At 28.4% G+C, this 14,145-nt stretch overlaps 1 protein-coding gene across 2 annotated transcripts; it reads right to left on the reverse strand.

Annotated features, from left to right (window-relative positions):
- Positions 1-5,919: 5,919 nt before the first annotated feature.
- On the reverse strand, positions 5,920-11,369 carry LOC126839426 (transcriptional repressor NF-X1 homolog). 2 transcript variants are annotated; one of them, XM_050574775.1, is made up of 6 exons: positions 11,107-11,369; positions 10,962-11,038; positions 10,708-10,878; positions 9,794-10,028; positions 9,505-9,665; positions 5,920-6,896 (listed from the first exon to the last, which is right to left on the reverse strand). In XM_050574775.1, exons 1-6 carry the CDS (start codon positions 11,145-11,147, stop codon positions 6,292-6,294), a joined length of 1,290 nt encoding a protein of 429 aa, XP_050430732.1. In that variant the 5' UTR covers positions 11,148-11,369; the 3' UTR covers positions 5,920-6,291. The 2 variants fall into 2 exon arrangements, with proteins under 2 accessions (XP_050430732.1, XP_050430722.1); XM_050574765.1 differs by having other exon boundaries at positions 9,505-9,668.
- Positions 11,370-14,145: the final 2,776 nt, after the last annotated feature.

The raw sequence follows: 14,145 nt of genomic DNA on the forward strand, positions 1-14,145 counted from the left end.
CATCGATCAAAAATCAATCGCCCTGTACATCCACAATTGTTTCTAAGATCATAATTAAAAATAATAAATTTGTATTTATCAGATGATTTGTTTAAACGTGAAAATCGCTCATCAAAGTCTGTCAATTTATCCATTTTATAGTTTTATTTCAATATATAACTATGATGTTTTATTCAAATTGTTTTCAACGAATGTTTTTATTATTAACCCTGGGTCCGGTAGCTAGTATGTAACGTTAATACTTAATATTTTCATAGACTTCTAAATTGAGACGTTTGGCTTTCGTGCAATGTTTAGTCTAGCCGTTCCTACTTTGAACTGACACGAAAACGATATAAAAAACTAATGAAAACACGTACATAAAATACAATAAAACTAAAACAATTTCAAGTACAGGTGCGTGCAACACTACTACGTGTACTGAAAATATATAGTGTATATACATCATATTGTTATGCACAGTTATGATTGGTGCAGTCGTGGGTTTCACGACTAATTAAATTTAACCATTAAAAAAAATCAACTTTGTACAGTAAAAAAGGGGTGTATAATAAAATGCATTTCCTACGCAGCGAAGAACAGAACTTAGTGACAAAAACATAATGTGTTATAACTTATACATACTAATAATAATAATAATAATAATAACAAAATAATGTTTTACCCTATGTCTATGATTTTTATTCCTTAATTAATATTGCAAAAAGAGGCACTTACTTATACTATCCACATATAATAAAACCAATGTGGTTTTCTTAACGGTGGAGATAAAATAACAATGAATATATTAATTAATAAGAAAACAATACTATAAAATTATAGTATTTACATAACCGTGAATTGGGTATTGATTTGAATAATTAAAAAAAAATTATATATGGCATTTATTACTAATTACTACCCCTAATTCTGTAATCTCTTAAACAATCTGAGTAAGATATAGATAGCCTTAATTTAGAGATTAAAAAAAAATCGCATTCAAATAAACGTTTACATGCGAATCTGTCAATAGCAAAATTCTGTGATTCTTTTTCTTAAACCAATCAAAAGTTTCAGATTTAGTAAATGTTTTTACCACACTTTGTTGACTTCCTACTGATTAGTACTGATATGTTTTTGCGTAATACATATAAAAGTTAAAACGGTAAACATTTTACTATAAGCTCAGTTTTGAACACAAAAAACCTATACAAAATCACCAGTTTGTATAATTACCTTTCTTAATTCGAAACCCTAAAAGACCCCTAAACATTATTTATTTATGTTTAACAACCTTTACATTTCTTTAAATAATAAAAAAAAAAAAGACTAAATTATTATTATTACTTATTTTTAGTCATTTCTATGTACGTAAGTACACTTTATGTCTTCCGGCATATTTTAATTAGTTTACCGACTTTAAAATATAAAATAGCTACAAAAAAAAGTCCACCTATAAGCAACTTTTATTGAAATAGTTTTGTACTTATCGAATGAAATATCAAATCGATTGATAAATGGACTTTCAAATAAAAAATATCTTTTGAGCTCACATCAAGTTGAAATTGATGCTGTTCAATTTTGGTGCCAATTTTCAACATTATCAAGAGTTTAGATTTTAATTGTTTATAGGTACGCTAATATTCAAATACTTAGGAACCCAATTCCCTCCTAATCAAAAGCTGGGGTTTAAAGAGTTGTTACATATGTTTTTTTGCTAATAATAATTTATGATGATTGTTCTAAATAATGAAGTTTTAGCTAATGTTATTCGTTCAAAGCTCTAAACGCTGTCTTATAATATTAGACTCAAGACTCTTAAACTCCTATGCTTTATAGCATATTAACGTGATGATTAATGGATTGCATGTTTTAACGTAAACGCCTACTAAGAGATGTAAACATGCAACGTAGGTACACTGAAAGCTGCCAAAAAAATTATTACATTAAAAACGTGTACCAGATGGGATTTCGGTTGAAACCACATTAATAATACAAATAATACCTATGAAAACGACAACGTTATTGCTAATATTTCATTACCCATTTTCCACCGTCACACTCGATTCCCACGGTAAAAGCATGAGCCTTTTGGACGTTTATGGAACGCGCGTTTGACAAAATAAATCAAGTACAACATTAGTTAATAACATTATAATGTAAACAGATACAACTATATATATATATATATATATAATTGGGACTAGGAGTAAAGTCGGATTTTTTAAGAGGTTTAATTGTACATAACATCAGAGCCATCAACTACCAGTGTCGAAGAATACACCTATTAAAATTGTAAATACTATAAATGCAATACAGAAATACATTATATTTTAGGACGCTACAGCCAAATAGCTTTTTACACGTTAATCACGATTCCTTTTTAAAAACGATATTATAAAAAAACATTTTTTAAGTAATCGCAGAAGATTAGGATTTGACGTTTGAGTACACGGCAGTTGTGCTCCACTGGAGTTGTGAGAGGTGAATCGCATCATGGGAAAATGTACTACAGCCAACTTAATAGATGCAATCTAATGCGCCGTGTAACGTCAAATGTGTATGCCCGGCAAATGACACTGAAATTATTCAACCATTAGTCTTGCTGGGGTCATGATAATAACGTTTACTTGCGGTTAAGTCCCGTCGGCAAACACATTTTTTCTTATTATATTTCAACGCGGAATTTATTTTCGTTAAAACGAATACTCTGAAAATACACCGTCCCACCTCGGCAACTCTATCACCAAAATGGATATTTTACACTAATATTTATTCATCTGGCGCAAAACATTAGCAGCAGAGACCATTACTTTCCCTCCGTCTACTTAATTGTTCACTGTCAAAATAATAAAACAAACAAATTGTTTGGAACATGATATTGCAGCGTACAGTGTGACTATATAATATGTCGCCCACCCGCAGGACGTCTGATAAATATTTCGTTTTTTGAATTTTATTTGTCATTCGGTTTAGTCGAAGCCAGTAGACTGTAAAATATATTTGCATTAACGGGTGAAACATATAGGAGCAATTCACAAACACAAGACATTGCCCTGACATGCTTGGCGAGGGAATAATTATGATCTTGCGAGAAAATCAAAATTAACTGTCATGGAACACTTAGGTACAATATAGGGCACATGCGGTGTAATCACTCATCCGGGATCAAGCAGCCAGATAGGAATAGATTTGTTAAAATCCCCGTTTTTTTTAAACATAAATATTGATTCGATATTTGAAATTATCAATAAAATCTCATCGAGATCACGGTTGAAATTCTTTTAATTTCCAAAAGCCAAACTATTTTCTATCGAATTTCGTTCATAAAACTTTACTTAAAAAGCTGAAGAGTATTTTTCCTTTAAGAAAAAAGTTTATTAATGAAGGCTGTGATTACATGAGAAAATAATTAACACTAAAAAATCCTAAATACTATAGTAATAAATATACAACAAAATATTTTTTCTTTAAATTAAGATTTTGTAAAACAAATTACCTCTGTATGTACCTTTAAAAAAATATGCGTAGCATTACTTGATAATTTCCTATATCATTTTGCCAAATTTATTCTGGTTTTGAGATGAGTGTAGAGCTTATCAAACGTCTAAAATTGCAGCCATACATTATGGCGGTACACATTACACATATAGCTTATAAGGTATTTATAATTTTATGGACCACCTGGTTTTTTGATGATATTCTCAATTACTAAAATTTACAAAAAAAAATAAATTTTTTTGTGCTTATCTAGCAATAATTATTTTAAAGTTTTTAAATCTTCTGGAACAAATACAATAACATTAAACTATTATAGTACGATCAAATTCATAAAGGTATTTGTTTCACTAATTTAGCATGCGATTCTGAATACCATGTACGATGACATAAATACCGAATAAAAAAAAAATGAATTATAATAATGATATTATTTGTACTGCCTACGCATGTATCAACTGTACGTTAAAAAAATAGCTATGCAAATCTTTTTAAAACAATAATTTCCCATGTTAATAAAATAAACTTACAGTTAGGAGTGTCACCGAGAATTTAAATACTATTTACAAAAATTAAAAGTATAATAAATTACTTAGTTAAATAATATTGTCTGGTATGTGACCGTTTGTAGCTTAAGCTATCTTCGATATGTCCGGTTTGCGGTTATCAACATGGATGATGGTACTGTGTGTCGACCAACATGAATTGATTGTAAATAATATTTTAATTTATTACACACGAGATAATTAAATGATTTAACTTTTATACAAAAACACAAGACGATTGTATTGAACTGGAGTTGAATGCAGGAAAAAATTAAACTCAAATAAAGTAATTAAGTTAATAAATTATTGTAACTTTGTATTAGAGTAAACTATATTTAATGTAAAGAATAACTTAACCCTCGTAACTCTGTAATAGGCATAATTAATTTAATAATAAGTATGCCGACAAAAAATATGATTTTTATGAACGTTAAAACTGGGAAAATTAAAATTGTAGATTTTAAAAACTAAATACTATGATTAGCAGTATTTTTTAAATTATAGATATATACACAATAACGGAATAGTCATTATAATAGTTTGTATTACATAACTGTATAACAGTGTTCTCGTTTATCACCATACACATACCTAACATTTTTTGATACAATAAACTGTAAAGATTCACAATCCACTGATTAATGTCTTAAAATTACGGTATTAGAAGTTTTCAAACTTCGGTTTCCGGAATAACATACTTATATACATAATATCACTTCCTGTCGAACGACGCTTTGTGGGGGAGGAAATTAACTTGCACGAACAAACACACTAACCCTAATCGATTATCAAGTTTTAGTAGTATCATATCCTTTAAATTTTCAGATGAGCTATTTTAAAATTATATTTTATCTACTAGCAATATTTTTTATAAAACACTGAAATATTTAACAAATTTAATTTCAAATCATGGTCAACTGAATACTATAAACAAAGATTTTCTTCAAATATTTAATTTTACAATCGTAGATCTTTTTGCTTTTTTGGAAAATCCAAAGATATGGACTTGGGCCTTACTGCCTACTTGGCATTACTCTTTTTATTAGTGCAACGTCTAGTTAAATGGCACTAGACTTCGTAGTATACTGTATAATATTATATTTTGTTCATGGCAATTTTATTAAGTAGGCGCTGTCAAGGAATTTGCGTGATTCACGCACATTTATAGAGAAAATGTATTTCCATTAAGTAAATAAAAAACTTAGATCAGACAGCTCTGTCCTTAAGTACGGCCGCGTGTGTTTACTTTGTATAAATGTCATTGGCAATCCGCTAAAAGGTCAACACTTTATTATTCTTTTTTATTATACCTACTCCTTTATACGAATTTCCACGCTCCTTAGAATTTCTCTCAGTGTCGCAATTCGAGCAGTTTTTTTTTTCAGTACAATACTTTTTTTCAAAAAAAGTATAAACAATTATATTATTATCCTACTCTGTCGTCGGTACGATTGTTATGAACTATAAAGAAAACTTTTACCTGTATTTTTTCAAACAATATACTTTGGCTCTTCCTTGTAGCAACCTTAATGTTACAGTTTAAATAATATAAACCCTTTTGTTTTTCTTTTAGAGCGTCGTACACGTATAAAAGCAAAAATAACTCCGAAGCTTTTATTTAATTATCTTTCCTGTAAAAATAACCAATTATAATTAAAATTTTTAGGGTCTATCTTGTTCAACGTTCGGGAAAACACATTTCTTTTAAATTCATAATTCAGAACCATTAGGTTTGGTTACGATTAAAGTTTTTGAAATGTGATTTTTTTCCCCCGTAATTTACCAGTTATTAGTTAGCCTAAATAAGACTTCTGGCTGGACAATTATTGCTTGCAAAATATACATATATTATTTATTTTATGAACTAATAGTGTCTACATACAAAATAAACTTAACATTTAAATAGCACAATAGCATTTTTTATTTTAAATATTGTTTATAACCATACGAATATACATACATTTTAACCTAAAATCCGGCGTTTGACCACTCAGTGTTAAAATTGTATGAACTAGTTGGTTGTTAGGATTCCAAAAGTTTTCTGAATCAGTCTTTCGAGATCAGACGTTAACCATACACTTGAGACTCCTCTCAAAATATATAAATATATAGTAGAAAAATATAATTGATCATAATATTATTATAATCGTTAAGATAATAATAATATTTATATAATATAAAAATGTATTGATTATAGAAAATTTATCAAAAAAAAAATTACAAATTAACGTTAGCACTAGAAATAAATAACAATTATAATTTAATATAGTTAAGAATAATCCGAATCGCTTGAATAACAGATTAGACTTGGCTCTCTATGTGGGCTATACATTGGTCTACCATCGCTATCTTCGCTTACACTATCTTGATCGCTTACGCTCTCTTGATCGCTTACGCTCTCTTGGTCGCTTACGCTCTCTTGATCGCTTACGCTCTCTTGGTCGCTTACGCTCTCTTGGTCGCTTACGCTCTCTTGGTCGCTATAGACGTCGCTTTCAATAGAATGTTGGTTTTGTTCGCTATCACTTTCACATTCCTCGTCGCTTATTTCTTCTTCGTCGTCGTCGTCTTCGTCCTCGTCGCTGTTTGTTTCTGCTTCGACATCGTTGACGTTTTCCGATTCGCTATCAGTGTCTTCTTCGCTGACCACATCATCATTTTCCTCGGTATCGGGTTCCTCCTCGTCGCCGTCTTCCTCCTCGGTATCAGTTGCAATCATTATGCCTATTCTCCCTCTAATCCTAGATATTACAACGGAACCGACGACGTTAGAGTCGTCCATTTCTTGATCTTCCAAACTCACTTCGTCGTCGCTTCTATCGTCTCCCGACGAAATAACAATAGGTGAACGGCGAAAACTATAAGTGTCGAGTCCTGAAAAATGGAAATAATAAAAGCCAATGGTCTAGAATCTAGAAAAAAAAAAGACTATCAAAAATCATATATCCTAATTTTTAATAAAAAAATTTTAAAAAAATAGGTCAAATTAAAAGTTTTAGAGTAGCTGTATTCAAATATGAAATAAAATGTTAAACCATCGGCTCCTTTAAAGGAATTTTTTTTCAAATTTTACAAAAATGTTAAGTTGCACATCAAATTACAGGTAGCTGAATTCAAAATTGACCTTTGATTTGCATTAAGGGATAAACGATCAGAAGGTCAATTACAACATGTTTACATAAAATTACGTCTACTATATAACTAGTCTACTAACATGAATAATGAACATGAAATGTCTATAATAGTTATCCAACTTTAATAAAATTGTGTTTTGTCAACCAAGGTTACTTAGTTGCATATCATATATGTATATGTTTATAAACCTATTATTATACGTCAAATTATTCTATTACATTATGGTCAAATTTGTACGTCCAAATGACGTTTCACAAGTTTTTAATGATTCATACGAAGATGTTAGTGATAATGTTTTATCAATAGCATCACGCGTGGAAAGAAGGAACTCTTAGAAGAGGAAGAAGACGTGCTACCACGATTTTCCCCTAGACTATACAATGTGATTCTTTTATTACGAACCACTCAATATCTCATACATATATATATATATATACACAATGTGATCTCAATTTTTCACATTTTTTTTTGTTTTTACCCCCAACTTAGTTTTTTTGATAGCAACTTTTGATACTTAAATGGTAACGTATATATTTTATTAACTTTTTAAATTGAATATAATGTATTAAATATTTTTTCTGGTCGATAACTAGTTTCGGATAACTATTTTTGAAGTTGTTGAAGTTTCAAGTTTAGGGCGGGAGGAAAGGTGGAGTGTAGTATTATTTTTATCTGCGCGCATTTCTCAACCGCACTTCCAATCCCATCCTAACTTTAAAACTCTAATAACTTTAAAAATAGTTATCCGAAACTGGTTATCGACCAGTCAACATTTTTAATACATTATTCTCAATTTAAAAATGTTTAATAATACATATTATTTGAATGACAAGATAAAATTCCTGGTAAGACTAAGACGGAAAATAAACTTAATTTTGATCAACAATTGTAATTATTTATGTTTAGCTCCGAATTCTTTTTTAAACAAAAATATTCAACTGTAATGTCTTGTTAAATTTTCTATTATCATTATATTCATAATTATTCATTAGTTAATAATGAAAATCAATATACTATTAATAAACTTTTTACCTAAATCTGTTAAATAAACAGAAAAAGGAGAATGAATTTCTATTTTATCCTTATTTTTACTTTATTGCATTGAAATAATGTATGAAATGTAGAACAGTAAATTTTGAGCCATTTACAGTTACTTCCAAAGATATAAAATGTATTATCAATTATATAAATGTATTTAGTGTTGTTAGTTGGGATTCTGAGACTCTAACTGTGGAATGGTCATCTAAATTAATAATGTCTACTAATTTAGAAGATAAAGAACTCGAACAAAATGACTTGATCTTCAAGATTTGTAGCTGGAACAAATGAAAAAAAAATGAAACGGCTATCAGTGAAATGGTTCAGTTTCAATAATGAACAACCTTACAAAAATGAATTCAAATATTAACTCAAGAATGATTTTTATACTCTTGATGATTCTACAAAGAATGTGAATTGTTTTTTGAGTTAACTATTAAGTTTATAAGATCAACCGAATAATATAGTGAAGCGAAGTTCAGATGGGAGTGAAATGAATGAAAAGTATTAATATCATATCAAAAAAAGTTGTCATACTATTCTTTTTAGATTTTTAATAAGAAAATAAGAATGTTTTCATTTTATTTAATTGTTTTTTTTAATCATATTATTGTTATTTTAACTATTTGTCTATTATATTACAATTTATAAAAGGTAAGTTTTGATAACTACGTTAAATTATGGTAACTATGATAATGCTCTTTAATTATATAGTAAATGACAATTTTTGTTTTCTCAACGTAATAAAGATCTAAAAACAATTTGTTTTGTTTTGTAGGAGTTTCACATGTTTTTATGAAAATAATTAATGGTTTGTTCTAATGAAATAATTGTTGCAAGTCAACTTAAGTATCACTTACTGATTCATATCCAAATTAGTTTTGTCACTTTATTTTATAAGTCCACATGATTTTTAAAAAAATTACTTTTCAATAAAACATAAAGAGCTTTTAAATGAATTCAGCTTATATAAAATCAAACTACATGTATTTTTAAGTTAAGTTTTGTTTTTAGAAATTAATTAAATGAAATATTACACAAGTTATAAAAATGGCAACTCAAAATTATTCTCTTGAACAATTTTAATTATTATATAGGCATATTTTACAAAAATTGAATATATTCATTTTAGTTTTGCAATCCTTTTTAAATTAATTAAGTTTTTGGCAAATTAATAATATTCATTAAAATTTTATTTATATTTTATGTGAAATTACATTTATTATTTTATAACGACACATTTTTTAAATTTATTTATAACTAATACTAAATAAATTAAAAAAATTGTCTTGGTTATTTTTTCACATACCTAAATTACAGCCCTTATAACACGGCGAGCAGTCACCAGCATGGCATATTCTCTCACAAATGTGATTTTTGCAATTCAACTGTTTGGAGCAAATATTCTGACAATTCACCGGGTCTGACGCACCGCATTCAACGTAGACTTTGGTCTTTCCACACACACAACTTCTGAAATAATTGGTTCAGAGTTAAATATCTTCTTATTCATCTTCGCCTTACGCTTCCAAAGGGGTCAGTTCAGAGTTAAATATTATTAATTAAATAAATATGTATACTTTTTTGTTATGACTTACCTTTGTACTTGTACTTTACACGGAGGACACGGCCCTGGATGACACAGTAATGTACACTTGTGATGACAGTGATGTGTTTTGTTTGAGTTCTTTTTTTTCCTACCGCAAATTTGGCCGCAAGAATGTGGAACATCAGCGTTAATTGAAAACGGATTCAATAAATTACCGCAAAAACATATGTACACTGGATTTCCATTTACTTCACTTTGACAAGCCGGACACCTCCAATGTGATCCTAGATAAAATTCAATTTGTGTTTCATTAATAACTAATATAAGACATTGCATGGGCATATACAGTACAAGCAAACATGACTGGATAATTTTTTTAATTATAAATACATTAGTTTAAATTAAATAATTTCATTTAAATTTATTATTTAGGTAGCTACAATTAATAATATAATATATTATATTATATATTTATTATTATGCTATTATGGTTAATGGCCATTTATACAACAAAAATTATTCTTTGGAATTGATAAATAATAAATTACAGTTGTTAAATAGGTCTGATATTCACTGAAAAATTATTCAAGTATTTGGTGTTCAACAATTTTTTATGTAGATATTGAATGCGTATTATAAATACTTTCAGCAAAAATGAAAAAAATCAGAAAAGAAGAAAAGCAAATAAATATTTTTGTACGTCCTCATTGCTCGGTATAAAAAAGATTCAGACACAGAATCCCTCGTCCAAAGTTAGTTAGCCCTAAGGTATCATTACCAAAACTTCATTAAGTTTTTTTATTTTATAGAAACAGAAAAGCTGAATTATAGTTGTAGTGAAACGTTGCCTTGATAAATTTGTTATTTTGTCTTAAAAGTATGTAGGTAATAATAAGCTGTCAGTCAAAAAAAAATATCAGCCACAAGTCACGACCAAAACTGATTTGAACTTTTTTTACTTGCCATTATTCGATTTGCAGTACCATTCTATAATACATTTCATGTGGAAAATTTGATAGCATTTACGACAGCTCCATATCGACTCGTTGCTTGACGTTTTGTCAAAACAAACCACACAGGACACTTGGCCTTTCATCAAGAGATCTGTTAACATGTCTCTCTGGGAAGTCGTGGCTAATTATAAAAATACACTTTTAAAAAAACCAATCTCCAACATGGATGTTAAAGGAATGCAATATAACAACCGGTCGACTTACTGGTATCGGCGGTAACAGTCGGCATAGTAGTGTCGCACGCACTTACCGTTAACGGACTGTTTGCGTTGTTTTCGTTTCTAAATAACAAAACAAATGTCACAATGAGAAAAAAACACTATTTGTATGAAATAACAACGTAAAATACCTTTTATCATTCGAAGCACTTGTATTCCCACCAGAGTCCATAGTTTTTAATACCAGCCTATAATACTATATTATTTTTAGAAAGGAACGAAATAAATTATTATTATTTGGGTATTTTTTTTTTGTTCCTCAGTACAAAAAACAACGACGCCGAAAATAAAAAATTATTTTAAAAAAATTCCACTTAAAAAAATTATAATTATATTAAATTAAATAGTTGTAAAAATATAATCATATCATTGCGAATAACAGGTCTGACGGGCGACAGCGAGGCGAATAAGCATCTTATCTTGAACACACCTAATTATTGTCCACAATGTGGCTATTATCTCTCTATCTCGGAGTAATCGTCTAAAAATAATAATCAATTCGACCCCACCTGTAATAATAATATTATACCTTGACTTTGATGTTTATCGAACAATTATTTGTGTACAGGGTGATTCATTTGGGTACGTTCATTTCTCTTAAAATAATATTACAATTCTGTAGTTTCTTTTTTGAGGACACTTCAGTTTAATAATATGTTATTTTATTATAATATTAGAAGACAATATTAAAATTAAAATTTTTTCTAGAGCTCTTATCAATCAACTGAATAAAGTTGATAAGAGCTCTTAGTGCACACGTGCTATGTCCACTTTTTTCCAAAATACACTTTTTCATACCAATTGAGAGAAAATCTCAAATGCATATTTGTTGTGATATTTACAATGAAAACTTTGTAGTACAATCTATGAGTCTTTAAATATTTTAATTTGCTTTCCCGAACAATTTTAATTTTGTGGCTTTTAACAAGTGTGCACAAAGCCATCGATATTATTATATTTAACCAACATTTTTAAATTAAGATTGATTTGTTGACAATTTTTGACTGGTCGATAACTTTTTTTGGTTAATTCATTTAGAGTAGGAAAGTTAAGTTATTAAAGTTTATCAAATTATTCTGAATCGAAAAAGAAGTTAATTAAATCGTATTGTGTACGTTACCGTTTAAGTTTTAAAAGTCGATAGAGCTCTGGAAAAAATATGAATATTTTGTCTAACAATGTAAAATAACATAAATAGAAAATTGCAATTGTTTTAGAAGAAAATTAGTGTCTTGTGATAAATGATTGATCAACCTGTGTAAGGACTAGCGAGTAGTGGTTTAGAAGGCCAGACAAAAAACAATAATACTAAAGTGCTAAAAACAACTAAAATTAAAAAATGTATGATAGGTATAGCTGATCTGATAACCGACAAATTAGATAAGAAATTATACTACACTCCACTCTTCCTCCTGTCCTTAATAATTTTGAACTATTAACTAAAAAAGTATGTTAAAAAAAAGTTTATTTTCTTCATATTTCCATAGCTATTAGTTACCTCGAGTTTGTGATATTTTTCAACAGTATAAAACCATCTCTTATGTGTTAATAACCGATGAACTTAAGATTTTTAAATATCTTATAACTTATTGACTGGATCATAATCAAGCAATCATCCTGTACATGTCACACTACGACGATTATTTACATGTTATTTGTCAATATAGAAATTACACCTATTATAAGATATATTTGGTGCACTGCATACAAATTACTATTTTATGTTAATATATATAATGTTAATGTATTTTTACTCTAATTTTAACTTAACATAAGTGCTATTAAACGAAAGTATAATTTACATTTTCGCACCTTTTTTTCTTCTATAGGTAAGTTAGTCAAATACTTTATATGCGTATACATATTGATAGAATAGTCCTTTTGCATGTTCTACTAGCATTAAACTAATCGAAAAAAAAGTTATTATAAATACTAACATAATAGCTCATTAATAAATAAAATGTGGCAAATATCTCCAAACCGATGAAAATAATATATTTTTTTTTAAATCAAGGTTTTTTTGCAAATAACTTTGGCTCTGTGTTAATTTTTTTTACTAAACTTTTCATAACATTTTAAATTTTTGCTGAGGAAATGTTTAAAAACTTGTTAGCCGGTTATTATTTACAGTTTGACCTAAACTACCTATGTAGTATATTTATGAACTAATCTTTATATTTGAGCTTTTATATTTAACCGGAACATTTTTCGAACAACTAAGGCTATTATTATTCTGACCTAACATTTATTATTTACTTTCCCACTTGATTAAACCAAACAAATGTTCAACAGTAGCTGTATAATTACAATTTTTGTTGTTACGGACTTAAACTCATGTTGGTATAACTTTAATAAAAATACATTTTTTAAGCCCAATTTTTCAATGGTACTTTTTAAGTATATTATACTACAGTAGTAACTTAGAGACCCTCCCGGTCAGTACGCCATACGATTATTATTTTATTTTTTACTTAGAGATAAAAATAAAACTATATTTTTATACTTCACAGAATTATGCAACCCCATTTCAAAGTGCTTAAACGCGATTCTGCTAAAGAATATTTCTAAGAATTCAGATTATATATTACGTACACAAATCGACAAAGGTATTTTGAAACATGGAAATTACCATACTTACCATATGTGTAAGGTTACATTTAATTTAAAAATGAGGTCAGATTTAATTATATAATTTTATTGTCATGATATTTTGCATAAAACCATTAACCGTAGTGATTCGTAAACTGTGACTGAACTGATTCATCTAACAAGTTAATTACTTTTCTTATTTTCGTGGGCTTAATAACTACGTCAAACAACTGTGCCGTTAATAATTTCAAATGAGCAATATTATTGTAGAAAATTCCTCTCCGCATAATGTCTTAAACTGATTTTGTTTTCTTAAAACTTTTCCAATGACAGCTTAAATTTTAATTATTTTACATTACGACCTTTGATTATACTTGTTTGCCTGCCGCGGGGAAAGATGCTATTTTTGTTGATGCTAAAATTCTGACTAGGTAGGTACATAAATAAATAGTAGAAAAAAAAAATACAGCTGACTTGTATACAGATACTAAATAAACCTACAATAAATTCATGCCTGTTATTATTGAGGAGAATATAACCCATGATCTCACATGGACGATTTCAATAATATTTTTAAAAAT

Source organism: Adelges cooleyi, unplaced genomic scaffold (genome assembly GCF_023614345.1).
Source record: "Adelges cooleyi isolate 19-005CV unplaced genomic scaffold, UGA_ACOO_1.1 ACOO_flye_CR_arks_rails_tigmint_CR_PRNA_108, whole genome shotgun sequence".
Lineage (NCBI taxonomy): Eukaryota > Metazoa > Arthropoda > Insecta > Hemiptera > Adelgidae > Adelges > Adelges cooleyi.

Excerpts from the sequence above, each read along its gene's own strand:
- LOC126839426 (XM_050574765.1), bottom strand. The coding sequence starts at position 11,147 with ATGGACTCTGGTGGGAATACAAGTGCTTCGAATGATAAAAG. Across the intron at positions 10,029-10,707 it reads GTACTGCAAATCGAATAATG|GATCACATTGGAGGTGTCCG; the intron begins GCAAGTAAAAAA and ends AATTTTATCTAG. Across the intron at positions 9,669-9,793 it reads TGTAAAGTACAAGTACAAAG|AAGTTGTGTGTGTGGAAAGA; the intron begins GTAAGTCATAAC and ends CAATTATTTCAG.